Source organism: Gopherus flavomarginatus, chromosome 2, assembly GCF_025201925.1.
Source record: "Gopherus flavomarginatus isolate rGopFla2 chromosome 2, rGopFla2.mat.asm, whole genome shotgun sequence".
Lineage (NCBI taxonomy): Eukaryota > Metazoa > Chordata > Testudines > Testudinidae > Gopherus > Gopherus flavomarginatus.
In genome coordinates, this window is record NC_066618.1 from 47743829 (window position 1) to 47771731 (window position 27903).

Genomic DNA, 27903 nt, shown 5'->3' on the forward strand with positions numbered 1-27903 from the left:
AATATTAGTATCTGTTTCTTTCTGTATGATCTGCAAATTTATGATTGTTTAGGAAATGTGCTAAAATTCTTAAGTAGCAGAAAACTATGTTTTGTACTGCAGTAATGTACTTAAGGTAGTTAGTAACTATCATGCATACAAGAGGTTGAGAGGGGTTGGTTTGTTCTAAGCAGAACATTTTGGAATACTTTAAAGTCAACAGCAGACCAGGCAATGGAAACAGAGTGAGAGGACGCGAGAGTGCACACTTGTATAAAGCTGAAGTCCAAGGGTTGGTTTAGTTTTTGTGGATGTTTTGTTAATTTATCATGTTTCTTTTCTGTTTTTGTTACTGAAGTTGTTGTAGGTGCAAGTAAAAGAGCTCAATCTGTTTGTGTCAATATTCCATGGTCTGGTGGTCCAAAAATACAAAGACAAACTTTTTAAAGAGTATCTTTACTGAGATTCTGGCAGTAGTTTTATATAACAAGACACATCCGCATAACAGGTCTGCCACTGAACTTGCTTAGAGTAAAATCAGCTTCAATATGAAGCTGTTAGATATCAAAACCCTGCTTTTTACATGCTAAATATTTTCAGCAAGTGTGCATTTTATCACAGCAAATGAACTTACTATAAGAATAAAGTAAACACATACATGAAACTCCACATCTGGAACATAATTCATTAAAAAAAAATCACTAGTTACAACTGAATACCTGTACGTTATTTAAAAATGGTACAAAACATACAAAATAATTCTAAATATCTCAATGGCAATGCAAAGGAAAAAAGCTACCAGTGTTTGCCAAAAATGTTCAGTTAGACTCAAAATTACTTTAAATGATATAATGCATATTAATAGCACAGTATTCAGCATCATTTCAATAAAGTAGAGGTAAAGTCTTTAATTTTTGGATGTCAAGTTATGCTGCAGCGTGTCACTGCTCTTACTTAATGAAGAAGTACATGCTAGAGGCCCAGAATTGTTTATTCAGGAAAAACCTGCCGATACCAGTTCTGATCTCCCTAGGAAATATAGCTGTTGTACTGTTAAAAATAGTTAGATTTTGCAAGGATCAAAGGCACCCTAATTCAGCTAGCCAAAATGGTAACACTCCCAAAAGAAAATAAAGGGCAAAATTATCATAAATACTTCTACAAAAGTAACCTTTAAAATTGTTACTATTCTATTCCCATTTCACAAATGGCATTAGTAGTCAGCAAGTATCAATAGTCTTATGTTATATTCCTCTTCAAGATGAATTTTTGATTTTATTTCTGCAGATTTAAAAATTGGACCATATTACTTACTTGTTAAAACACTATTTTTAGTATCTAAAAGTTGCACTCTATTTCCTAATATTTTACATATTAGCTGGACCACCCTATCTCATGATTTTAAACTAACACTGGCTACTGTAATTAAAAAAAAAATTGTACCCCAGGTATTAAGCAGCAGGCAACAACAATGGACTTTTTGGGCACATTAGCACCTGGCTGGCTATTGAAAGTCTAGTAATATTTCTAAAACACTGGAAAACTCATGCAGTGTGGTAAAGTTTGCGAAAATTTTCACAGTTGAAGTTTCCTTTAGTCATTGCACTTTTGTTGAAGGGACAGGCTTGATTTTTAAGTGTTATTCTGAATCTGAACTTGAACCAGCTGTCTTCTTTTTCTTCTTTTTCCCATGTTTCTTGTGCTTCTTTCTCTTTTTTGTTTTATCCTTTAAAACAGTTAAATAGTGTAAGGTATTTCATAAGCCAAAACCCATCTATTAAAATTCAGCTAAGGAAGTGGTGTAAGAACTTCGAAAGGGTGCTTTGTTCAAATTTATTTCAGATTACTACATAAATAAATAGTATAAAACAAACAAAAAAAGAATACTATGAATTTTTTTTTTAAGTTAGTTCTATTTTGGTCTGATAAGAGGTCTGAAATAGTCACTGTCTCTATTTTGTTTCCAAATCTTTTAATCACATGAACAATTTATGAATTTTTGAGAAATCAATAAGATAATGGGGGTTTGTGATGCAAATGGCATTCTGAATACTTGTGAAAGAGCAGGGTAGGAAGCCCTATTTAATCACATTTTAGTTAGATTTCCCCATTCCTGACACAGTAAAATAAACTGTCCTAGCTCCAGCCTCCAGCGCTTATGCCTCATTTAATTTGGGATAATGTAAGAGCTCAACTTTGAAAGCCCTTATACAGTCAAGGAAAGGCTGCAGGATCAGGACCTAACATTAATACTCTAAACTCAGAAACACATATGCTAGTACCATAACCCTCTTGTCCTTAGTCAGGCAGAATATCAGTAGTTCTTCCTGAGTAAGGCATGCAGGTTTACACTGTACGCTATAACAATGATACACAAGAGTTGTCATTATATATATCTATTCTACCATACACAAGATATATAGCTTCAGTACAGTATACAATGTATGTAATGTACATTTATTTCAAAGAAAAAGCTCAACACATCAATAACTGGGAGTCACATGGATGACTACCTGCCCAACTCTGGAAAATGTATAACAAATCTATATGTAGATTACATATTGAACAAAATAGTTTAAGACTGATTAATGCAGAAGGTCCTTGTAAAGAAATTAGTTAAACACAAGATCCTCATCCCGGCTCCTAACCCGTTGTACTGGGTAAAAGGGCCAGAGAGGCATAAAGGGAAGGTAAAAGCCCGTTATTCAGTTGGAGAATTTCCCAGCATAGGCACTACTGGAACAGCCTTTTGAGGACTCTTTCCCAAACTCTGGAATAGTGTGTGTGCCAGGGGAGGGACTCAGTATCCAGTGTCAGGGAGAATGAGCACTGCTGGGGCCCACAGGGCAGCTGCTGTAAGCTACACAGGCCTCCAAGGCTGTTCAAGTTATGCCAGGGGCCCCTGCAGCCACCCAAAATCAAGAGGGAACAAAGGTGTTTTAAAATTGCCTTGACTCCTTTCCCCATCCTCTTTCTGGGCTGAGTTCAGTGCTGCACCTTATAGGCTATGTCGAGACCAGTGCATGGGTTAGCCACACTCAGGTGGCTAGCCTGTGTTGCAGACCACGCTGCAACATCCACAATGATATTTTTAGTGGGTTAGTTTGAGCATAGCTAGTGTATGTCTGTCTACCAGTCTGAGAAGCACACTCCGAGATGCAATGTACACCCACCTTATGAGGCATAGAACAGAATATCTTCCTACATATTGTAGAGCAGGATTTATACTATAACCCCATATGATATACGCTGGTAAATGTTCCATTTTATTAATGTGAACTAAATAAACATATTTGACATTTACTGCATCTAGAAAATAACTTTTCTACTCATACATTCCTGTATTCAGATAACATACAGCTATCTCTAGGAATTATTTTGGGGAAGTTCTGTGGTCTGTGTTATATAGCAGGTCAGACTAATGATCACAATGGTTCCTTCTGGCCTTGGAATCTGCAAATACAGGGACAAATTCTGTTCTCGGGTACACTGATGAGGCCAAGGAGCTTCCAGATGTAAATTGAGTTATTCTTGATTTACAACTGTGTACTGGCGAGTAGAATTTTCCATAAAATGCTCAACTTTGTAAAAGGTGTTGTCTGAGACTACAAAAGTACCCACAAATTTTTCACATAGTTAAGACGCTTTCTAAATATATGAGAATAGGAATGATACTTGCTGTTACTTTCTCTCTTTCTTCACTGTTTTTTTTCTTTTTCACTTGCACCTAAAAAAATATTGATTAATAGGCTTTTGTGGCAGAACAATATTTCCAAACATACCTGTAAGTAAAAAGTTTTAGCTTTAGCTATAAAACATGATGGCACAATATGGTACAGCATACAATGTTGTAAAAATATGAAGAAATATACTGGGATATCTGTGCCATTTTCTGCAAATCATTCTATCCAGTATCATCTGGTTTTGGAAATAAAAAATGCTGAGTGCTTTCAAGGAAACAATGTCTGTCTACTTATACAACATATAGCATAGCAGGGAATTATCATGCAGATGCCAGTAAAATTATTAAAACTAGCTATGTGAAAAAAATCCATAATAACTCAAATTTTCCATAGCCTTCACATAGTCTGGAATTCTATATGGAAAGCAGAGTGGATAAAAATGGATAATTTAAATAAAATCAATTTTTAAAATTTATATTCAATACAGGTTTATTTAAAAAAATAAAGCTATTTAAACTTGAATTTGAAATTTATATCTGAAATTATGACAACCTATTCTGGACGTAACTTACTATAATATATCAAAATTATTTAAATAAAAAAATAATATTAAGCAGTACATGTTTGCTGTTGAAGTTTTAAAGAAAGACATACTACTGAACTGGAGGAAGTCACTGTCTAAGTACCCTGGAACCAGAGTTTGCTGAAATGCTAACTCAGCTTTTGACAGTGGAAGCCTCTTCTGCAAGTGCAAAAAGAATATTTTCTTCCTTTCAGTTTATTCCACTGGTTCAGTTCAAAGAACAGTTGATTCAAAGTTAAGAAACCAACTGGGAGTTGAAAAAGCATGAAAACCTGCTTTCCTTTTCCAAGCTATGAATAAAAGCTACAAGTCAGAGGATATCTACTAGTTCTACAGTCCTAAAGAACACAGTGTCCAGAAACAAATCAGTTAAATTCACTAACTACAGATATTTCCTTTAATACATCAGTTTTAAATACGAAACATGTTTTGATAAAAAGAATCAATATCAACCATCTAGTAAATGCCTCATTCATAATTTTTGCTAACATAATAAAAAAAGTAAAATTAAGAGCTCAATAAAGGTAAGGTAAGCTAGATAACTGCTTGAATAAATGTGTATCAATACAGTGTATCCTACTAAGAGGTACAAAACTTAGTGCTAAATTAGGTGTAAACAAACATGTTGTAATGGTATCAACCAATGAAAAATCAAACTTTAATAAAAAGTACAAAAGCAAAACAGAGCTAAAACTATTTAAATCAAGGTTTCCTGTTTACTGATTTAAATGATTAAAATCGGTGATTACAAGTACTGGATTTAAATCAATCCACAATGATGAAAGGATCTCCATATTAGAACAGAGACTAAACTCAGATTAACCCTCTTGATTTAAAAAACTAAACATTGCAAATGTAATTAATGTCCAGTGGTAATTAACATTAATAGAAGTGAGATGGAAATCCCTGGCCTTTGTACACACAGTAATGAAATGACAGTCCCATAAACTGTCAATATGTCAAGCATTTAATGTGATGTTACGGTATTCAGAATTTTAACTATAACAAAATAGTTCAAAATAATCAGTAAGTGGTAAGCGTTCTAACTAATGAATTGCAAGAGTCCTTATTAAATAGGCGAGTGCTTATATAACTTTGAGATAGGTCATATTGCTGAAATCCAATTAAACTGGATAAATTAAACTGAACAGCTTCAAGATAATAAACAATTTGCCACTTCATCTATTGATGAGTTATCCACAGTCAAATTAGTTTACTCACTTAGGCACATTTAACTTCTCAAATATACTTTTTAAAAATTTGAAATCTAGGTTGTATTTCACACTGACCTCCTCTGTAGGATCTGACTCTGATAAGGACTCAGATGATAAAGGTCCATTCCCACGATCAATTTTCTTCCTTTTCCTACTCAGACTTTTGTTGTCCTACACAAAATAAAACACATAAGTACAGCCTTTAAAATAATACAACACTTAGACTGTGACAAAAACACTGACTTTAATGTTTCATTTAAATTATGGAATCATAGACATGAAGGATTAGAAGGGACTTCAAGAGGTTATTTAGTCCACCCAGTGTGAAGGCAGGACTAAGTATATCTAGAATACAAATATAAAATATTCTCGATTTTGTTAAAAAGAAAATTTTGAACTACTGAAGTAATTATGCATCAGCACCAAGAAACTGAATGCAGCAATCAATGCCACTGTCTAATAATCTTCAAGAGACTCTTAGCAGAAATGAATTTTTTGATACTGCTTAGCTTCATTACATCACTACTACACTTTTTTTTAAGGTAGGGAAAATATTGCAATATATTTTAAAATATTTAAAATAAAAATCATATAACATAATAAACATTTAAAATAAAATATGTTGCACAAATTCAAATGAAATTGAGATGCAGATTACTTAGTAAATTTGAATATATTTATTGCAGCTCTTCTACTTGCTTTGCTACTGAGCTAAGAGTACAGCTCCCCCTATAGGTCCAACTATGAACAGCAGTAGCTGTTTAATACCAGCTTGTAGCTGCAATATTAAGTTTTTTAAATGTACGAGAAAAAAAAAAAAGCTTAGATCCGTCAAAGTTGATAACATTGGTCACACTTGTCCAGGCCAGCCTCATACTTGCACTGGGCCAGGCAAAGGGATTCTGCAAAGCTGATATGGAACCTCCTCTTTCCACCCAGCTCTTCAAGGCTAGGAAGGGAAAAGGAAGATCATGTGCTCTTTATCCTCCTGCAAGAGGCTCAGTAGTCTTGGTTACCACCATCTAATAAAATGAGGGAACAGAGTAGAACCCTCAGCCCTTCCTACAGGCACTGAGGAAGTGGTATTGCAAGTGAAGCAGCCAGGATGACAGGTATTGAAATAAGGGAAAATGGGAGAGAAATGTGGCGGCAATCACTGTATGTGTAAACCTAACCAGGAAGAAGAGGCGGAGGTAAGAACTGCTGTTCTGAAGATCTGCTACTGAGAGGTAACACATTTAGTAGGGCAAGGAAAAAGTATTTCTGAATTTGGAATGGGGGGAGGACATAGATGAGAATCAGTGCATTTGGTGTGCATGAAACAGAATTGATGAGTGGAACTGAACAGAAAGGTAACAGAGGTGACTGAACAGGGGAGGTGAATGGAGGTGAGTGCGACACAGAGACCTGTTTGTAAAGAATCTCTGGTTCTTTGCAAACAGCTCTCACCTTGGACCTGACAAAACCACTACACCAAACACATCTTACAGGATATTTATCCATAAAGAGTAACATGGAATGTATCTACAGAAAGCTCACAATCTGTCAAGACTCAATCACTGTGAGATGTATGTATAGATAGTATTTAAGGAATAATGTATTTATATTGAAGTATGCTCTATGGACTTAAGTAGAACTTAGTCACTGGGGGCAATGTTTCTCGATGACCCATGAAGGAGTTATCAACTCTCCCATGTCAGCCAGCTACGTAATGCAAGGTACTATTGTCTACCACTGCCATAGTCAATTAAAAATCATCAGGGACAAGACAATCAATCAAAACTACCTAAAGGCAGACAATAACTACAACAAGGCAGGGGTTCAGCCTTTCTGTGAATAGAAACAAAAGTCTGTTTTCAATATAACAGAGTGTAAGGAAAAGCACTCTGTAAACTCCTGACACAGAGAGATGCTTTCATGTACATTTGGATCCTGGTTCTTGAGAAACCAGCCAGCTCTGCAATGGACTGAACTTTGGGGGGAAATCTACTTTATTAGATAGGAAGGGTAACTACTGATAAGTGTAGAACCAGGTTTGCTTTTTATGATTTTATTTTGTATTGTTTAAGTACTTGTTTCCATCACTCTCTCTCATTTCTCATTAAATCTTTATTCTTTCTTAAATAAACCTTCTTTTGTTTTATTTTACATTCTCACAAGTGCTGTGTGGTTTATAGGAGCAGTAGTTTATGCTAAAACTGGTAAACTGGGGTACGCCTCATCTTTGGGTGCAGAGGATCCAGAAATTCTGTGAGTAGCTAGTGTTAGGGCTGGATATCAGAGGGGAACGATTCAAAGGGATTCAGGGATTGAAGTGCACCTGTGTTAACCTGCTGATGAAAGAAGGAATGGTATAAGCACAGAAGAGAATGCTGAGTGAGTGGCAATGTTAGGGAGCTGATGCCCCGCTACCTTAAGACAGACTTCTCATTGCTGGAGGCAGAGGCTAATAAGATGACCCTCAGTCTTCAGTATAAATCAAAAAAAAAACAAACAGAAGACCGCCTGAAAGCCACTTAGACATTTGTTCTTGAATTCACCCTATCTGCTTGAACAAATTTGCAGATTTGCCACATAACTAGCAATTTTTGTACTCAGCAGCTATTGGGACCAGATTTTCTTAAGAGCTCAGCACCCAGCAGCTGGCAACAATTATTTAAATAGAACAGAGGTCGGCAACCTTTCAAAAGTGGAGTGCCGAGTCTTCATTTATTCACTCTAATTTAAGGTTTCGAGTGCCAGTAATACATTTTAACGTTTTTAGAAGGTCCCTCTCTACAAGTCTATAAACTATTGCTGTATGTAAAATAAACAAGTTTTTAAAAATATTTTAAGAACTTCATTTTAAATTAAATTAAAATGCAGATCTTATCAGGTTAGTGCAGTGGTTCTTAACCTGGGATGCATGCACTCCCTGGGGCAGGCCGGTGCACGGATATTTTGCGCCCTAGGTGAAACTTCCACCTTGTGCGGGGAGGAGGGGGGAGAGGGAGGCGGCGCATCAGTTCACTGAGGGGCAAATCCCAACGAGCCTTTACAGCCCCTGAGGGCCAGCCATGCCCAGGGGCTGCTCCCCAGATGAGGTTCCCCCCTCCCCACCCCCTGAACTCCCCTGGAGGGTGCATAGCCCCCCTGTGAGCCCTTCCCTCCCCACCCTACCCAGGTGGCCCCCGCCCCAAGTCCACTCACTGGCTTTGCCGGGCTTGGGCCACTGCAGCAGCTCGGCAGGAAGAAGCCACCTTCCAGAGGCACCGGAGAGCCAGAGTGTCCCACTTGTGGCAGCAGCGAGCCCCAGCCATGGAGGAGCCGGTGCGGTGCAGAGGCAGCAGCCCTGCAAAGGTGGCGGCGCCACTAGTGGGAAGCAGTGGCTCCCGCCCTTCCTGCCCAGGCTGCGGCCCGGCATCCCCCCGGGGGCTCCTGCAGGCTGCAGTGGATGTATGTGGGCGCCAGCCCCCATGCACCCCTCGGCTCCTCCCTCGCTTAGGGTTACCATATTTAAACAATCAAAAAAGAGGGGAGAGCCCTGTCCTAGCCCTGCCCCCATCCACTCCCTCCCACTTCCCACCGATTGCCCTGGTCAGAACCCTCAGCCCCCCCGGCTCCTTGTCCCCTGATTGCCCCCTCCTGGGACCCCTGCCCCTAACTGCCCCCCAGAACCCAACCCCCTATCTAAGCCTCCCTGCTCCTTGTCCCGTGACTGCCCCCTCCTGAGACTCCCCCCACCCTAATTGCCCCCCTAGGACTCTAGTCCCTACCTGTCCCCTGACTGGCCCAACCTTTATCTACACCCCCACCCCTAGACAGACCTCCGGGACTCCCAAGCTCCATCCAACCACTCCCCATCCCCTGACAGAACCCCCAGTACTCCCGACCCATCCAACCCTCCCCCTGCTCCCTGACTGCCCCCCGGGACTCCTCTTACCAGGCCCATGCCGGTCAGACGCTGGCTCCACGTGGAGGCAAAACTCCACGTGGAGTGCTGAGGCAGCAGGAGAGGAGGGAGCTGTGGGAGGGGCAGCGGCAGCTCACACTTCCGGGAGCCACTGAACCAGAGTGTGGTGACAGGGGAGCCGGGGGACGCACCTGCCTGGGCTGCAGCCCGGTGCCCCCCTGGGAGGCTCCTGCACCGAATGCATGCGGGCAGTGGTCCCTGTGTGCCCCTCAGCTTCCCCCTTGCCGCACTCAGGCTCTGTGGCTCTCGGGAGCCTTGTGCCTCTATTTAAAAATGTGATCCTTTGTCTATATTTGTATAAAATACAGTTTTGAGACAGATTTTTATTTTTCAAGTACTTAATATTTTACCTTTTCTCTTTCATGTTCTTCCTTTGATTTTTTCTTTTTTGTGCTGTCCTAAATAGAAGGTGAAAATAATTAATTTTTCCATAGTGGCTTCGGCACACAATGGTATGAATCACAACAGAATCTTGACCAGATATCATTCACTGTATAAAAGGACATACTTTCAAAGCTGTTAAGGTTGTTCTGGGTTACAGTGCTAACAAATTGCTCTGAGATATTTTACCTGGAAATTCACATGAACATTATGAAAAAACTACCATTTTGGTACAACTGCTTCTGTCCTTGCCCTGCAGTACACAAAGACACTGCTCTTACTCTGGTAGGCCTGTGGGGAATCAAGGAATAGAATGTTGCTCAGCAGAACATGCAGTCAACCTAGACAGAGGTCAGCCACCATCACTCTGCTCCTAAATATATTTAAAAAACCCATGCTATCATGGCAGAGTCCACATGCGCTGGGTGAGAAAAGAGCCCTTTGGGAGATCCTAGGGGACAGAATGAAGTCTAGGATGAAGCATACTCCCCACAGAACAGTTCATATTCTGCTTTCCCCTGTTGAGATCCCCATGTACGGAGTGCCTCTCTGCTGTCTGGTTAGAATACAAGACAAGTAATTTCTACTGAAAGCATAGCAAAGAGGCATATTGTGCATGAGCCAGCAGAAAAGGTAGAATGCAAGCAGGGCCAACAGAATGAAGGAAGTATCAGAGATGGAGAATAACTAAGAAGGAAAAAATGGGAAGGTTGTGACTCTCTCCCCACCTCACCTCACCTGATGGGAGAGAGAAAGAATGGAGACTTCTGTCCTCCAGTTCAGCAGCAGGAGGTGTCTAAATGTCATGTCCCCCCACCATATGTGAGGGGGATGAATTTTCAAACTTATATTAACAAAAACTGGTGTGTGTATGTATATATGTGAGGAATAATTTAATTATTTGATATCTATGGATGAAAAACCCTATATAAAGAGCTAGTTCTTATTATTTGTATAGCACATACACTAAGCTAGGTACTTTACAGATAAATGAAGACAGGACTGAGCCCCAAAGAGCTTTCATAAATGGCTTCTTAGATTAGCAGTTTTTAAGCCAAAAATATAATTACTACTTGCTTTAGTGTAAAGAATTGTTGACAGATGACAGGCTCCTTACCATTTGTTTATTTTCTAGTTTACACAGGATGAAGTCCAAAATTCATACCAGAAAGTTTAGTTAATTAGTCACGCACTGCGCCAAATAGAGCAAAGAAAAGGGAAACCTCCCCATTACTGCATTTATGAAAGGCTCAGTTTGTGCTGCAGAGTGTACAATTTCTGAAGGGAAAGTACTTTTCCCACAGACATCTGGTAAGGCAGCAGTTTGAGCACTGGTATCCTGTCAGACCTTCATTTAAAAACAAAAAACAAAAAACAAAACCTACATGGGAAAACAACACATTGACAAAGAATTAAGACATTTATAGGTTTTAAATGTTAGCTTATTTTACACTAAAACTGAGCTTGTTAGGGCAGGAAATAAGACAAAATGCATATTTATAATTCAAAAGTTAGTGATAATAGTTTGGAATCATTGACAAGTCTGTTCTCTAAAGAGCAAACTATTCCTTTCAGCCAGTGTAGTAAGCTCAAATAGGCATAATACTTCTTGGAGCATGGAAGCAGAAGGCTGGAAGCACTGCTTGCTCCCATAAAGTAGCATCGGGTATGTCTACACTACCCGCCATATGGGTGGGTAGTGAGCGATCTATTGGGGATCGATGTATCGCGTCTCGTCTAGATGCGATAAATTGATCCCTGAACGTGCTCCCCGTCGACTCCAGAACTCCACCAGGGCGAGAGGCGGAAGCGGAGTCGACGGGGGAGCGGCAGCCGTTGTCCCGTGCCGCGAGGACGCGAAGTAAGTCAATCTAAGTCGACCTAAGACACGTCGACTTCAGCTACGCTATTCTTGTAGCTGAAGTTGCATACCTTAGTTCGATCTCCCTGCCCTCCCCACAGTGTAGACCAGGCCATTGTATGTTTGAAAGAGAAATAAAGAAGCGGATATGCAAAAACAAAATCAGATAATGTTTACAACACACATAAAGGAAAACTTCCCAACATTAATATCTTGTTACATTTTACCTTGCTGTCTGATTCAGAATCAGACGTAGAGCTTTCAGAAGATTTCCGCAAGGAGCGATACTTCTTCTTTCTCCGTTTTTTCCCTTGTTTCTTATCCTATCCATAAAGGTTTTAGAGAAAAAGTTTGTATTTGTTCACAGTGAAGCTATAACTGAATATTAAATCTGAAGAACACAGAAACCCAAAGTCCTATATGTAAGTATGCTCTCTTGATTAATACAGCATTACAGAGATGATTGGCTCTTAGAGTGAATGATATTCATAATTTTTCTGCATTTATTCAAAATTTATATTAGTGATAAATCCAAATTTTTCTAGTTTCCTTGTGTATTACTTTTTTCCACAGTATATCATGAGGCCTAACTCTTCATCTTCAAAGTGATCTAGCCTAAAATGCCATGAACAGATTTTTTTCAAAGTAAAAATGGTGTGCCTGGGCTTTATTTTTAATTTAGAGGGGAAAATATCTTTCTTTAAAGAAATGCCAACACACAATTCTCTGTAAAAATTAAAGTGAATCCAGTTTATAAACCTGCCACCCAAAATAAATATTGTTCAAACAGAAGTTCTTATTTGTGGTCAAGCCAATGCATAAAAAGGTAAGAGGGTAAAATATTTAGGTAGATGCAGCCTAAAATCTATATGTAAAACATATATACTGCAAAAACCAGTGTTAAAAAGTTAACATCATGAACCAAAATTACTTTTTTAAAACAAGTGCTTCATTAGTGTTCTTTTAATATGTTATACAATCTATTTTGGTGCACAGAAAAATCTATTAATTGAACACAGGGGTGGCTTCAGGCCCCAGCACGCCAAGCGCGTGCTTGGGGCAGCATATTGCAGTCGGCGCTCTGCCAGTCGCCGGGAGGGCGGCAGGCAGGCACCCTTCGGAGACATGCCTGCGGAGGGTCCGCTGGTCCTGCAGCTTCGGTGGAGCCACGGGACCAGTGGACCCTCTGCAGGCACGCCTGCGGGAGGTCCACCAGAGCCGTGGGACCAGCGACCGGCAGAGCGCCCCCTGTGGCATGCCGCCATGCTTGAGGCGGCAAAATGTCTAGAGCCACCCCTGACTGAACAGATATATTAAAGTCATGTTCATTTCTATACTTCTTTGTGCACTAGAAGTTTCTTTCCTTGCTATAAAGAAAGAGGCAAGTCTTCTATCTTCCTGTGAGAGCTCTGCAGATTTGCCTTTCTTGTTCCCAACTGTATACTTCCTTTCTTCAAAGCATCACTTGAAAGCCACCTTGGGGCTTGCTTTATAACCAACTGTTTCACAATAAATCAAAGGGATTGCTACTAGCACTCCTTCCAGCAGGTTTGCTATCTCTGTAGCACTCTTAAGTCTCTGCTCGCCTTCTGAGTGAAGTGCCAGTGCTAAGGGACCCAATCATGGGCTCAGAGCTCTCAACTCCTTTTGAATTCAATGAAAGCTGGGGGCCCGCAACAAACTGTCGGACCAAATGTTAATGTTACACAATAGCAAATACCACAATTGTGAGGCCAGAAGTTAATTATTTTAACAAGTTTGAGTATTGCATATTCATTATATTATCATGTATTAATTTGGTTATAGGAAATATCAAGTCTTTAACTCATTCACCTTTTAAAAACTAGTTATAGTTTTCAGATCTCACAGATAAACCAATAACCCTTCAGGTATAATTAACAGGGTACTAAGACAAATTATCTAAAAGGCTACTGTTCCTGAGATGTATGGCCATGAATGGTTACTGTTAATCAAAAAAAAATGATGGCCTCAGGCCTGCAAAGACTTACTTGTGCTTAACTGTATGCACTGAGCAGCTCCACTGAAGTAAATGGGACTGTTCATAGTGTGTAAACAGATGCATAAGTAGTTGCTAAATTGGGGCCTCTGTTAAAATGCTGACTAATCTACAATCACTATTTCCATGTTAAAACAAGAACCATACATTTCTTCTTGAATGCACCAACCTAATAACAACCTGAATAAGAGAGTAAGTGGCACCAGCAAATTCTAGAATTATACACTAGCATATTTTGAAAGAAAATACAAAAATTACAATTCTGGAACATTAGTTCTCACCTCATCATCAGAATCAGATGAACTGCTGGAAGAATCAGAGCTTGATGAAGAAGAGGAAGATGAAGACAACTTGACCAAACACAACAAAAATTAAAGCTTATGAGATGAAGCATTTTGTCTGTTTGAGAAATAGTTAAAGGAACATCCAAATACTCTCCCAAATTTGTCTCTGCATTTGCAAATATTATCTACAGTGATCTTAGTTTCAAGAGTCTAGCCTGCGGAAATTTTCTTAAATTAAGCTGTATGAGTGATATTTCCTCAAGCAAGCAAATGTATGGCATTTTAGCCACATTTTCTATTTTTAAAGTAAGACCTTCTTATTTTTAAATCTTTTCCCCTCAAATACAAACTAAACTACTACTCTCAGATAACAGGTAACATAAGCATAGTTACTTAAACATCTATGTAAAATTCCAAATTACACTCTTATTTTGTCTTTTCAGGAACTCAAGGCACATAAAACTTAAAAACCTGAAAACTTTGCTTACCCTATTTGATTTCTTCTTTTCCTTTTTCTTTTTCTAAAAAGAAAGAGACAATTTTGTTACATTATATCATTGTCTCTTGACATGTCACAGACAAGGAAAGTCATTCTGAATTTGCATTTTGACTTGTGTTCTTTGGTGATAGCTGTTTCAGTGCAAGAATGTCACATCAGGAAAATCCAACTCATGAATACTTTAGCAGACTTAAGATATTTACCTCTTTCTTTTTGGAGGAGCTCTCATTTCCACCTAATAATTTCTCCCTGTGTTTTTCTAGTTCTTTCTTCCAATTCTGAAAAACAGTGATAGTGACCATTGGCATAATTTTCAAACCCTTGATGTTAACAAGAACCTTTGAAATATTCCATCTGTGTCAGAGCCACCAAGTATTATTTTTGCAGGTTTTAAAAAGATAATTCAACTAATCCTAAACCTAGGGCATTACATATTTCATTTTATATAAGCAGATTAATATTCGTTTGAGCAAAACTTGCTAATTTGCTCCTTGATCCGCCAGTTATTTAAACAAAAATATAAACACAAACACCTTAATTGACTATCTGTATTAGGATATGAAACTTACAACTGTAAATACATATTTCACTATAGCAATGTGAGGAATCTGCTTTTTAAAAATCAAGTACCACCAAATATGAGTGTCTCTTTATTCAGAGATGGTGGGTAAAAGTCTGGACAGCCTCTGATGAAAAGATTTCACATTTAGTATAGAGGTTCACACAGTATTGCTTCTGTAAACTGAATGCACTGCACCCACAGGGGGCTCCTTGTATTCTTTCTCCACCTCCCCTACACCACCAAGCTTCCTGTGTGCCACTCTTATGGAAGGGTCTAGGTATCAATGGCCAGAACCCTAAAAATTTTGGAGGGGGGGATCAGAAAACCAAAAGGGGGACACCTGGAGCCCCTGCCATCTGGTTAGCACAGCCACAGCTTCACACACCTCTGGACTGTCTATCATTCAGGCAACTGGCTGATAGCACCCATCACCTTCCAACAGAACAATATCCCCCTGCTCATCCTCCCAGTAGACTTTAATGTGTCAAAACCCTGAATGATGCATCTCTGAGACAAATAATAATGGGTGGGTTGGAATGGAGATGCGCATACAGCCCCTGGTGTGGGTGGGAGGATGGGAGACCCTGGTATGGTGGGAAGGTGGAATGGGAGACACAGAACTCGGGGAGCGGGGGAGGAGAAGAATGGGGAACCTGATATGGTCAAACAGGGGTTAAGCAGAGCTTCTGACATGTGGGAAAGAATGGGACCCTGGTAGGGTGGGAAGGTGGAAGAGCGAGCACATAGAATCCAGGGTGGATAGGGGAGATTGGGGAATGTCGTGTGGCTGAATGGGGGGGTAAGCAGAACGTTGGCAAGTGGGGGCAGAATAGGGGATCTGATATGAGAAGTGGTGGAATGGGGGACCACAGAGAACTCCGGCAGTGGGAGATTGGGTGGGAGTTACAGGGAGTCCCTGAAATATGAGGGGGATAGGAGGGTGGTACACAGGGAACACATGGAGTGGAATAGAGGGATGCAAGAAGCCCTTGGGATATGCAATAAGCTCAGCTAAAGAAGCTATGAGGTGTGCGGACCTCTAGTGTATTTCAAGAACTCGAATTCTATTCAGGTGGCATCTTTTCAAAACTAGACTTGACCAGATATATACTGTAGAGAACAACAGGGGAAAGGAAAAAATGGTTTTTACTCTGTACCTGCTGTAATTCTAATTTAAATATTTTAATAACAAAGTTAGCTCATGAAGAATCTTACACACACACACACACGGCTTTTAATCCTGCTAATGACAGTGGAATACAAAGGATCATTCTAATTTTTCTAAATGATCCACCAGCACAAAATTAATCAAACCACAAACCTCATTCATCTTTTCTTCAAACTCAGCCAATGCCCTTGATCCTTTCTTTTTCTTTTCTAGTTGTTCTTTCACTTCTTCCCTTTTTATAAAAAATACATAGGTTTTACAGATATCTATACATCCAAAAAACCTGAACAGACATTAAGATTTTTTTTTAAATTTCCACTGAAATGCACAAACAGTAATCCAAGTTGTTTCTTCAGTTTCTCTTCAGCTGAATTTCCCATGGAAGGAGAAAGAGAGTTATCTTTGGGTTATGTCAGACTTTAAGATATTATGTAAATTGTAAGTCCTGCAAACAAATTCCCGTGCAGGGCCCAGTCCTTACTTTGATGATAGGTAATGTATGCTTGAATTTGATGTATTATAAGATAAAATGGATTGAACACAAGATAATTTCAGTAACTCAGCTTAAGAGATGGTATAATTCTTAATAAGACAATTCTGTAAGGTAGAATTCAATTCTAAAAATGTATCCAGAAGAATTTCTTTCCATGTGTGATTCTGTTAAAATTACTAAAAAAAAACTGGTGAGGGCACACCCACAATTCAGGCAATATTAGCCATGACAAAAAATAGACATGTAAAGTTTTTCTATTCTGAGGCCTGATCTACAGACAAAGTTAGGTTGATGTAAGTCACCTTGCATCGAATTATATCACGTGCGTAAACTCAATTTGTCTCAGGTCGATGTAAGCACTCTCTTACAGCGAGACAATAACACCACCTCCCCAAATGGCACTGAGCCATGGTTGACCTACTGAGGTCAACACAGAATGAGTGCATGACCTACGTCAACCATAACAGTCCTCCAGCAGCTGACCCATAATGCCTGGCAGTGACCGCTTTAATCACAATTGTGAACTCTGCCCAGGGGATCCTCTGCCCAGCCAATCCCACCAGGCAAGCATGGATAAGCCCAATGAAGGGAAAGGAACCCCAAGCAAGAGTGCATATGCATTTTCTTAACAATGTTCAAATGTAAAGACAGTGCTCCATCCCCAACCAAATTAGCAGGACACAGGCATCACGCTGTCCAGAGTGGATCACAACCGTGAGTGCCAACCTCAGGGCAGACTAGGGTGACCAGACATCCCGATAAAATTGGGACTGTCCCAGTTTTGAGGATTTTGTCCCACGTCCCAACCAGAGAATGGTTGGGATGCCATTTGTCCTGATATTTTGTTTCCTGGTCTTCAGTGGCAATTCGGCGGAGAGTCCTTCAGTCACGGACAGTCATCGGGTGGTATTTCAGCAGCAGGTGCGTCTGTCTTTGGCGGCAAGGTTTATTACCCTCTGCCGAAATACCGCCAAAGACCGTCTGCGACTGAAGGGCTCTCTGCCGAATTGCCGCCAAACTCCCAGATGAGTGAGTGTAAAAGAAAAAAAAAACCAACCCAACCCCCCCCGCCCCCCCGCCGCGGTCCCGATATTTTCCCCCTAACATCTGGTCACCCTAGGACAGACTGTCAAGAAATAGGGCATGAACCCCAACCTTAGATTTCACAAACCAAGTAACAAGTGTGAACTCTTCAGGCACTATAGCAATCTTAATAGGAAGCCAGAGAGTCCCCTTAGATACTCTGATCTACCTTACCACCCAGACAAGCCTGCTTCTGTCATAAATGGTTCTTTAAACCAACAATCACAATAATATTCAGGTTACATACAATCCCAAAGGACCAGTCATTTACCGCTAAGTCAACTATACTAAGATCTTAAACCAAAGACAATGATTGTAGCCAATCCTGTAACAAACTAAAGGTTTATTAACTAGGAAAAAGAAATGAGAGTTATTTACAAAGTTAAAATAGGCAAACGTACACACACTAATGAGGTACAATCTTAAGTTCAAAAGGTAATTAAGCTTCTATAATAAGCAAGCTTTTATGTCTTTTAGGGCTAACCCAATCCAAGCAGCTTGGGGACCTCCTGCTTATGTTTAGGAATCTTTACCCCTCAGAATCCAGACAGCATAAAGATACCAATATCTCCTTAACGTGCATTTTTTACTCCCTTTTCCCAGCATTCAGGCTGTGATGGGACAGGGGTTGTGCACATACCCTCTTCAGAGGTGTGGGAGAAGCAATCAGCAAAGTCTTTTGTCCACAATGGTTTGTCTGATGTCTGTAGAGCTTCTTTTTGGGGGAAGAAGATAACACCTCTTGTGATAAACTACCATTTCACACTTGGTAATGGGTCTCCCCTGCCTGTGGGGAATTTACAGTATTTGGCTAGGTCTACACTACACAGCTTTTAGCAACATGGCTGTGTTGCTACAGCTGTGCTGCTAAATGTCACACAGTGTAGCCACTGTTTATCGGCTCTCCTGCCGACAAAAAACTTCCACCCCCAACAAGTGGCATTTCCGTTGTCGGCAGGAACACTCTGTTCACACTGGCGCTTGTTGTAGCAAAACTTTGTCTTTCCGGGTTTGTTTGTTTTTTAAACACCTCTGAAAGACAAAAGTTTTGTCGTTCAATTGCCAGTGTAGATATAGTCTTAGCAAACATTTTTATAGCTACAGAGCGAACATTTAAACATTACCTTATAACATGGCATATCATGAGTAGGATTAATACATGCAGCATCCTACAAGCATTCCATAAAGTCTAAACAAATTCTTATAACTCTAATATCTATTTTAACAATACTAACACACAGGTGAGCCAGACTACTTTCCTGCTATGTATCTGTCTACATTCAGTGAGCCCTAGGGGCCTCGACATGAGCTGGCACCTGGTCTGCTGCCATCACAACAGGTATCGACTTTTCATTGTTTTATGTTTGAGATGAGGCAATGGTACAACAAACAGAGGTAGAGTTGTCATCTGCATTTCATTCCCCTGTAGGGCTGGTGGGGAGCTGGCATGCACAGCAGTTTGTTTACGTACATAGGGATGTCTCTTGTAACCTCCTGAGAGATCTCATGGAGGCACTCTGCAATCCTCTCCTGAAGGTGTCTAGAGATAGCAGCCTTACTTCTTCCTCCGTGGTAGGAGACTACCATGCCTGACTTCGGCAGGCACCAATACAGTAAACAGGCTGATATCATAGGAGATATCAGCTAAAGTCACCACTGCTGTGGAAAATAGTGCCTGGTACTCATATACATGGAAATAGAGGCCGAAATTGTATTGTTTCATGCAACCAGTGGGCCATCCTCCCCATGGCTGGGGCTGCAGGGTGATGCTGTGCAGACACTGCAAAGTCAAACTGTTAATAAGCGAGTCTTATTTAAAACTTTTATAGGAATAAGGGAAGGGAGTTTTGAAACTTATTTTTTGCTGTCTGTTGTGAGTCTAAATCCAATGATACATCAATCTGCTTTAGCTGCTACCTCTATGGCCTTGAGTGGTCCCCTGTGGAATGCCTGACCATGATGAGGAGGATAAAAAGTGGGCTAGAGAGGATATGTTCAGCGAGATCCTGCAAGCCAATGTTGCACTGGATTGTAAACAGAGGGCCTGGAGGGTAAATATTTCAGAAAGTATGGAGAAGGAAAGAGCAGACAGGAGAAGGGCTCAGGAGTCCCCGCAGGAAAAGGAGAGGGAGATGCACTCAGGCAGCAAACACAAATGCTGCAGACTCTTGTTGACCTACAGGTCCAACAGTCACATACTCACGTCTCTTTGCCATCAATGAAGAACTCCAATTTAGCAACTTGCTACAGATCCAACATTCCATGTGGCATCATGGGCTGAATCCCTACCACTCCATGCCAGGGAACAACAGTAAGGACAACCACAGCCTCACATGCACTGACGTGGGAGAGTCACAGATGGTGTGTGTGAATCAAAAGTGGACTGAAACGGACAGGATGTTTTCTACCTTTCTAATTTTAAAGTTGGATTCTGTTAATTTATTTTAGACGTTTTTATTGTATTTTTTTAATTACACTTTTTTTTGCACTGTTTTAAGTATGCAATAATTTCTTTGGAAATAAATATATCTTTATTACTACACAACATATATTGCAGAAAGCCTAGCTCTACTCCAAGTACCAACTATGTGTAACTCTACAGGACAACAGAACTCACAGGTTCAGTGAAAAACAGTGTAACAAATTATAAGTGTACAGCAAGCACCACATAATTCATAAGTTCATTAAAAGACAGCACGATATTCATAAATGTACACTAGGAATTAACAATTCTTAACAGCCCCTAAAGCTTCAGGGTGAAGGAGAGTACAGCCCATACTACCACATCAAAGTTCTTTTTTCAAGGGCTCTCTCAGCTGCATAGCTCCAGGCTGAGCTCATGATTCTTGTGTCTGGCTGTTCAAACTCAGTATACAGGCACTCCACCTCCTCTTTCCATCCCAACAGCAACTTTCCCCCCTTTGCTTCACAGATATTATGCAGCATATAACAGACAGTTGTAACTACTGGGAATTTTTCTCACTGAGATCCAATCTCACAAGTAAATACTGAAGGGACACTGGATGCTGGCAATCTATCTAAAGCACATTCAACTGTCATTCTGCACCTGCTGAGCTGATAGCTGAATCTTTCCTGAGTGCTGTAAAGGTGGACAGCATATGGCTTCATGAGCCAAGGAAGCCAGGGTTAGGCAAGGTCCCCCAGAATCACTACTGGCATTTCAACACTGCCAAAAATAATCTGCCGGTTAGGAAAGAAAGTCTCTGCTTGCAGCTTTCTGCAATCCTGTATTCTTAAAGTTGCAAGCGTCATGCAGCTTCCACATGGATATCACTAAAGCATACTCGGTGATCTATCTACACTTGAATAATCAAAGAAAAGTATCCCTTTCTACTGATGCTTTCTGTAGCAACGCGGGCCCATGCCAAAATAGGGAAATGGGTGCCATCTATGGCCCCACTGTTGTTCAGGACTCATTTCTACAAATCTATCCACTATGTCCTGCATGCTACCAGAGTCAGAGTCTTGCACAGCAAAAGACGATTAATGGCCCTACACACTTGCATAACAACAGCTACCACTATGGATTTTACAACTCCAGAATGATTTCCCACTGACTGCTAGCAATCTGGTGTTGCAAGCTTTCACACTGCAATCACTGTCTCAACTGTCAATGCAGCTCTCATTCTGGTGCCTATGCCCTGGAGGGATGAGGCGAGCTTGGCACACGGAGCCAGGAATCAAGTATCTGAGGGGTAGCCGTGTTAGTCTGGATCTGTAAAAGCAGCAGAGTCCCGTGGCACCTTATAGACTAACAGACATATTGGAGCATGAGCTTTCGTGGGTGAATATCCACTTCATCAGATGCATGCATCCAATGAAGTGGGTATTCACCCACGAAAGTTCACGCTCCAATACGTCTGTTAGTCTATAAGTTGCCACAGGACTCTTTGCTGCTTTTACAGATCCAGGAATGTGGTCTTTTGCATTCAAGAGCTCTGCAGCCACTGCTCGTCCTCCCAAAACTACATTTCAGTGTGATCCTACCAGTCAGTGCTTGTTTCTCCAGCCCAGAAGCAGTGCTCCTAGCTGCTCTGTGAATGCCACCAACAGCCCTGAATTGATTTTCACTGTCTCTCAGCAATCTATCCTCAAAGGAAGCATCACATTGCAGTTCTTTCTGTGGGTCTGCAAATAGTAGAGGACTGTTCGTCCTGCATTTGCAACTTTCATGACAATAGTGCAGAACTCTCTGGGCTCCAAGCATGTGTCACAGTCGGTGGACAGTGAAAAGTGCTGTGCAGGTTTGTGGGATTTAAAAGAAAACATGTAAACATTTTGGGATATGGATGGCATTATGTGATGGAGAAAGCTGCATGATGGGAACTTGACCCCTTGCTCCTAGTCATCCCTGTGTGACTCATTTCTGTCCTACAATGCACTGCAGTTTCCCAAAAAACAATGCACCAGACAGTGGCACACTAGGATATTTACAGATGTTACACCACACTGCATTGACACAAGCAGGAGTGGTGAGTATTTGCAGCACTGATGCAAGCAGCCAAGTATGCACGGACACGCGCAAAATATTAACTGCAGTGATTCTGCACCAATGTATCTTGGGTTAACCAAAATTTGTAGTGTAGACATGGCCTGAGAAATTGTTGCTAAAAATGCCTACGGATCAATTTAATATATTTCTTTTCAGAAATGGTTGCTGAAATACCATCATCTTACACTGTAACAATTTTAAAAAAATATAAAATTAGGACAGATATTTAGAAAAAATGCTTTGGCCAGACACTAGGAATCCCTTTATAAAATATCACGGTATATGTTGGGAAGGAGGACACTTAGCAAGATAATATTTTTCATCAAAAAAGTGGTTTGCAAAAGGAGTAATCAGATATTTCCACACTTACCATGTTGGCCTTGGTCTGTTCAGGTAGTCCTGTATTGTTGGCCCTGCAGACTGTGAAGGACCTCGTGATCTGGCCATGGCTATAGGATTCATATAAGCCTTGGAGATGACAAAGCAAAGTGAGAAGTAAACTGAATTACTTTGCTGCAGAAACAAAAATCCACATATACAATTTTCCTTACTTATTGAAAACAATTCTGACTATGTGTCTTATAGATGGAAGGCATTTAGCCAAAGAAGATGATGTTTCAAGCAGACAGGCAGACTCAACACAATGTTTCCAATTCAGAATTACATAATCTACTTAGCCACAAAAGGAACAAGGGCCTATCCAGTGGTCTAGTGATACTTAACGCTTCTTTTGTAAAGTGCTTTGAGATTTCTGGATGCGATGCTCTATTGTAAAATATTAATACAGTGCCATTTATCCCTAGTCTCTTACTCTAGGGCACAGCAAAGATAGTACATTCAGGCCTTAGATTCACTTTGGCCAAAAACAAACTGATGGTGGCACACAACCAAGACTATAAATTAGTGATAGTTTTATTATGTGGTAATATTACTACATATGGGATTTGTTTTAAACTAAAACCCCTAATATATGTAAATAAACAAAACTTTGGTGAATTTAGCAGCATTTAAGTACTAAATCATATGTTTTAACCAGGGGTGAAATTAACTTACAGGACTTACCAGTAGGGCCGGAGTCCTGAAGGGGTGTGTGGCCTCACCTGGAAGAGGCGTGGCCTCAACCGGAAGAGGCGGGGCCTCTCAAGGTTTAAAGGCCCTGGGGCACGGGCTGTGGCTGGGAGCTCCAGGGCCTTTAAATCACCCCGGGGCTCCCAGATGCAGAGGTGGCTGGGCCCCTGGGGCTCCGGCCGCCGCAGAGCCCCAAACCCTTTAAATCCCCCCTGCAGCTCCGGCTCGGGAGCCCCGAGCCCTTTAAATCCCGGCCCCAGCCTGGCTGCTGGAGCTACGGGGGGGGGGCGGGGGATTTAAAGGGCTCGGGGCTCCCTGCAGCAGCGGGAGCTCTGGGCCCTTTAAATCCTGGCCCCAGCCGGGCTGCCGGAGCTGCATCGGGGATTTAAAGGGCTTGAGGCTCCCCGCAGCGGCCAGAGCACCAGGCCCTTTAAATCCCAGCTGCGGAAGCCGGTGCAGCCCGGCACGGCGTACTGGCTCTTGCTGGTACACCGTACCAGCTTACTTTCACCTCTGGTTTTAACTCCTAAAATATTTAAGTTAACAACAGATCAGTTATAATGGCTTTATTAATCAAATTTTGTCATCTTTTCCTCCTTTTCAAGTCTGTGTATTCTCTTTTTATGCACTTCAAAATGTGGTAAATGTTATAAATCCACATTTTTAAAAAATCCCCAGTTTACCTAAGCAAGGAAGTGATTCCCTAACCATATTTTAAAATTTTGGTTCATGAATATACTAGAATCATATGGTCACACTAATGCTCATGTGCATGTATCTTCCTTTCTCTAGACAGATCCGTGTATACAAAGAGATATCATGTAAGCTATGTTAAAAAAAACATTAAGTTTGAAAAGTCAAGAGCACTCAGAAGTTAAAAAATGCCAGAATTAAGGTTTTCTGTGCAATCCTAATTCAATCCACTTATGTGTACATGATGATACAGTCTATAATTACATGAGCACATATTATTTCTTCCATAGAACCCCTGCTTCATTCGGTGCACATGATGGACAGGGTTCATTTAGTGAGAGGCTATTCAAAATTTTGTTTTCTCCTTATGTTCTGAAGACAGAATTATCAATTTCCTCATGGGCTTTTCCATGGCACTCATTACTACAGTATCCAACGGCTTTACAAAAATTAATTTATTTTCACAACACTCCTGTGAGATAATGGGATATTATTATCCCCATTTTACTGATGGGGAAATGAGGCACAGAGAGATTAAGGTCAAAAGTATCCATCCACTAATTTTGGATGCCCACTTTGAGACAACTAGGACCTGATTTATTTAGAATTATATAGCACTTTATATGTTCAAAACACAGCTCCCATTGACTTCAGTAACAATTGTGGCGTGATCTATAGAAGTGTGAGCACTCACATGTCTCAGTCAGACACCCAGAAACTAAGAACACAGTTAGTGGCTACCTGTGAAAAGTTTGGTTTAAGTGGCTTGCCTAGCATCACATATGAGCTTTGTGGCAAATGCAAGGATTGAAGCCATTCTTTCTCTTCCTCTAATCATTTGCCTCAATAGTTGTACATCTTCCAAATTTGACAACAAACCAAGCAGGGGTCCTACAGATAACAGGCCCCTGTATATAACCCTATTCATTCCCAGAGCAGGTCCATCCTATGCACTCAATGAGGCAGGGGTCCTTTGGAAAAAATAGCATGTGATCACGTGATGAAAGACTGTATTGTAATACGTATGCAGAAAGTGGCCAAATTAAGGTTGCACAAGGAATTTCCTAACTTTCAGGTGCTTGAGTTTGCAAACTTAACAATTTTTTAAACTTTTTTTTAAGAGTCTAATTTCCCAGATTTTTTTTTAAAAGAGCAAACAAAAAAACCTAGACATTCTATTATGTGGTATCATACTTTCACCAGCAGGGTTGGACCCTTTAGATCCTCTGCCACTTGAGCTAATTGAGTAAACAGCAGCAGAAAGTAAATAGTAAGTTGTCATGCTTTATGTGGACCAGTACTAGAAGATGAGGAGACATTTTTGACAGCAAGTTACACAGATATTTGCTAAATGCAGAGGAATGGTGAGACTCCGGAATCTTGGGTTTCATTCTACGCTCTGGAAGAGAATAGTCTCTAATGCAGGAGTTCTCAACCTTTTTCCTGAGGTCCCTCCAACATGCTATAAAAACTCCTTGGCCCACCTGTGTCATAGCAACTATTCTTCTGCATTTAAAAGCCAGGTCCAGCATTAGGGGGTAGTGAGCAGGGCAACTGCCCAGGGCCCGACACCACCCATGGCACGGCTCAGGTTTTGGCTTTCTGCCCTGGACCCTAGCGAGTCAAATGCCATCCCTGCTTGGCAGATCCCTTGAAAGCTGCTCGTGACTCCCTCAGGGGCCACAGACCTCCTGGTTGAGAGCCACTGCTCTAATGGGCACACAGTCTTCTGTACTTTTTCCCCAAGCACGATGCCTTCTGCCCCTTTTCCTCCAACCTGTCCTTGTGCCAATATGAACTAGGGTGGTGATTTCTGGTATTTCATTTCTACTGTACCAGTGGCGTGCATGGTGCTTTATGCACACACAAAAAAAAGAAAGCCGTTGCCTTAGGCCTTGTCTACAGTAGAAAGGCTTGTTGATATAGCTATACCACCAAACACTCCCAGGGTAAGTAAGTCTAAACTATCTGCCATCGAGTGCTGAACTCCAGCTCAGTGAGCGGCGGAAGTCGACGGAGGAGCGTCGGCCGTCGATCCCGCGCCGCGAGGACGCAAAGTAAGTGATTCTAAGTCAATCTAAGATACATCGACTTCAGCTACGCTATTCTCATAGCTGAAGTTGCGTATCTTAGATTGATCCCCCTCCCCCCGCAGTGTAGACCAGGCCCTAGTGTAGATGTAGTTTACACTGGCAAAACAGTTCTTTTTCAGATACAGCTTATACTAGATTTTTTTTTTTACTCAGGGAACTATATCAGCAAAAGCACACTTGTTTGCCAGTAAAACTGCATCTGCACCAGGGCTTTTGCCAGCATGAAAATGTGGTAGAAAAATCATATTCCTAACTGATATTAGTCGCAAATGTTTTGTAAACCTGGCCTTACAGTCCAAGGCCCGAATACTATCAGTTTCTCTTTGCATGGAGACCAGTATGATCACAGGGAGCCCCACTAAAGACACTGAAAGGATTTGTCTGCTGGGAACAGTTTGCACGATCACAGCCTAAATTTGAAATACGGGCAAAGGGGGAACGGCAGAAACAAAATAATGTGATTTGGTTTATTTTTATCACACAACCTGTTTGTATTTAATAAGATTAAATGAAATATGAATATGTGGCCAAGCATAAAAGTATTGGTAGATGGTTAGTGGTGGATGGCTAGTTGAAAAGAGAAAGTTTTAAGGAAGGACCTAAAGGACAGGAAGGTTGACAACCTAAAATTAAAGTCTGATCCTACAATCAGATTGATCACATGTGACGAGGTCAAAACTTGTTTTGGGGAACAACCTCCTGAAGTCAACAGAGCCTCTGTGTAGAGACAAGGATCTGTGCAGAGAAAAGGACCCATATGTTTGCAATACTTTAGGCCAGAGGCCTTGTTTTTTGTTGTTGTTGGTCCATAAATCAACTTAGCACACTCAATAATAAAATAATATTGCTAGGAAAATGTCTTTGCAAGGAACTGGCCAGCACCCTAACTTTTTTCATGACAAAACACAAAACAGATATCAGACAGAAACTATATATAGTCATTAGTGATTTGTGCTAGATTTGACTGGGAGATGAAAGGTTCTATCATATATGACACAAGTAAATTCCTTGGGTTGTCTGGCTGCCCGTTTTTTAAAGAAAACATGATGCAGAATATAGAATTTAGGATCAGTGGAAAAAGGTCTTTTACTCTGCTGGGAAACATGCCAGCTCATGTAAATGGCACCAAATGCCTTACCCAAGAGCTGATGGGAGACGTTTTTGCCAGGACAATTACATTGCAATTAACACCATCATCAGAGGTTCCCAGTTTACACGGAGAGAGTCCCGGCTTTCAGGCTGACAGGAACCGCCATTGTGATATATGAGGACACTGATATTGGGGGCTGCCCCCCATCTTGGGATCCCCAGGCAGTAATTTTACAAATGTGCTTTAGACAGTTCAGCAACACGAGCCCCTCCAGGTCTGACTTTTGTGCAGACCCACCACGGAGGCGCCCCGGGCGGGGTCCCCGCACAGCCCCACGCCCGGGATACGGGGGGTGGGATGGGGCGCCTGGAGCAGAGCAGGACTCACGAGGCCCCCTCCCTCCCGCGGCTGAGGCGCTGCTGGACGGGCCGGGTCAGGCCAGGCCTGAGGCGCGGGACGCAGCAGCGCTTCCCCGGGCAGCCTCCCCTCGGCCCTGCCGCCACCCCGCCGGGCCCGGACCCGCGCTCCACCTCACTCACCACCCGGTTATCCCGCTTCCCCATGGCGGCGCCGCACAGACGCCTCGGCTCCGCCGCGCGCTCCCGACCGGAAAGTCGAGAGCAGGAGGCTGCGAGGCCCAGTTCGGTTCCTCTTCCCACAGCCCAAGCGGCGGGCGCGCGGCGCCAC

At 41.4% G+C, this 27903-nt stretch overlaps 1 protein-coding gene across 3 annotated transcripts; it reads right to left on the minus strand.

Moving 5' to 3' along the window:
* Positions 1-416: 416 nt before the first annotated feature.
* On the minus strand, positions 417-27903 carry FAM133B (family with sequence similarity 133 member B). Of its 3 annotated transcripts, none has more exons than XM_050939675.1 (11): positions 27756-27903; positions 22643-22740; positions 16337-16415; positions 14657-14731; positions 14443-14475; positions 13952-14020; positions 11881-11976; positions 9762-9809; positions 5535-5630; positions 3665-3706; positions 417-1705 (listed from the first exon to the last, which is right to left on the minus strand). In XM_050939675.1, exons 1-11 carry the CDS (start codon positions 27777-27779, stop codon positions 1619-1621), a joined length of 747 nt encoding a protein of 248 aa, XP_050795632.1. In that variant the 5' UTR covers positions 27780-27903; the 3' UTR covers positions 417-1618. The 3 variants fall into 3 exon arrangements, with proteins under 3 accessions (XP_050795632.1, XP_050795631.1, XP_050795633.1); XM_050939674.1 differs by having other exon boundaries at positions 3659-3706; positions 27756-27902; XM_050939676.1 differs by having other exon boundaries at positions 1634-1705; positions 3655-3706; positions 27756-27902.

Bases quoted from the DNA above. Each gene is read 5' to 3' on its own strand.
- FAM133B (XM_050939674.1), bottom strand. From the start codon at position 27,779: ATGGGGAAGCGGGATAACCGGGTG. The intron at 14,732-16,336 runs GTTTGTGGTTTG...ACTGTTTTTCAG, and splicing joins TTGAAGAAAAGATGAATGAG to AATTGGAAGAAAGAACTAGA. The intron at 1,706-3,658 runs GCAAGTATCATT...ACTGTTTTAAAG, and splicing joins AAGAAAGAGAGAAAGTAACA to GATAAAACAAAAAAGAGAAA.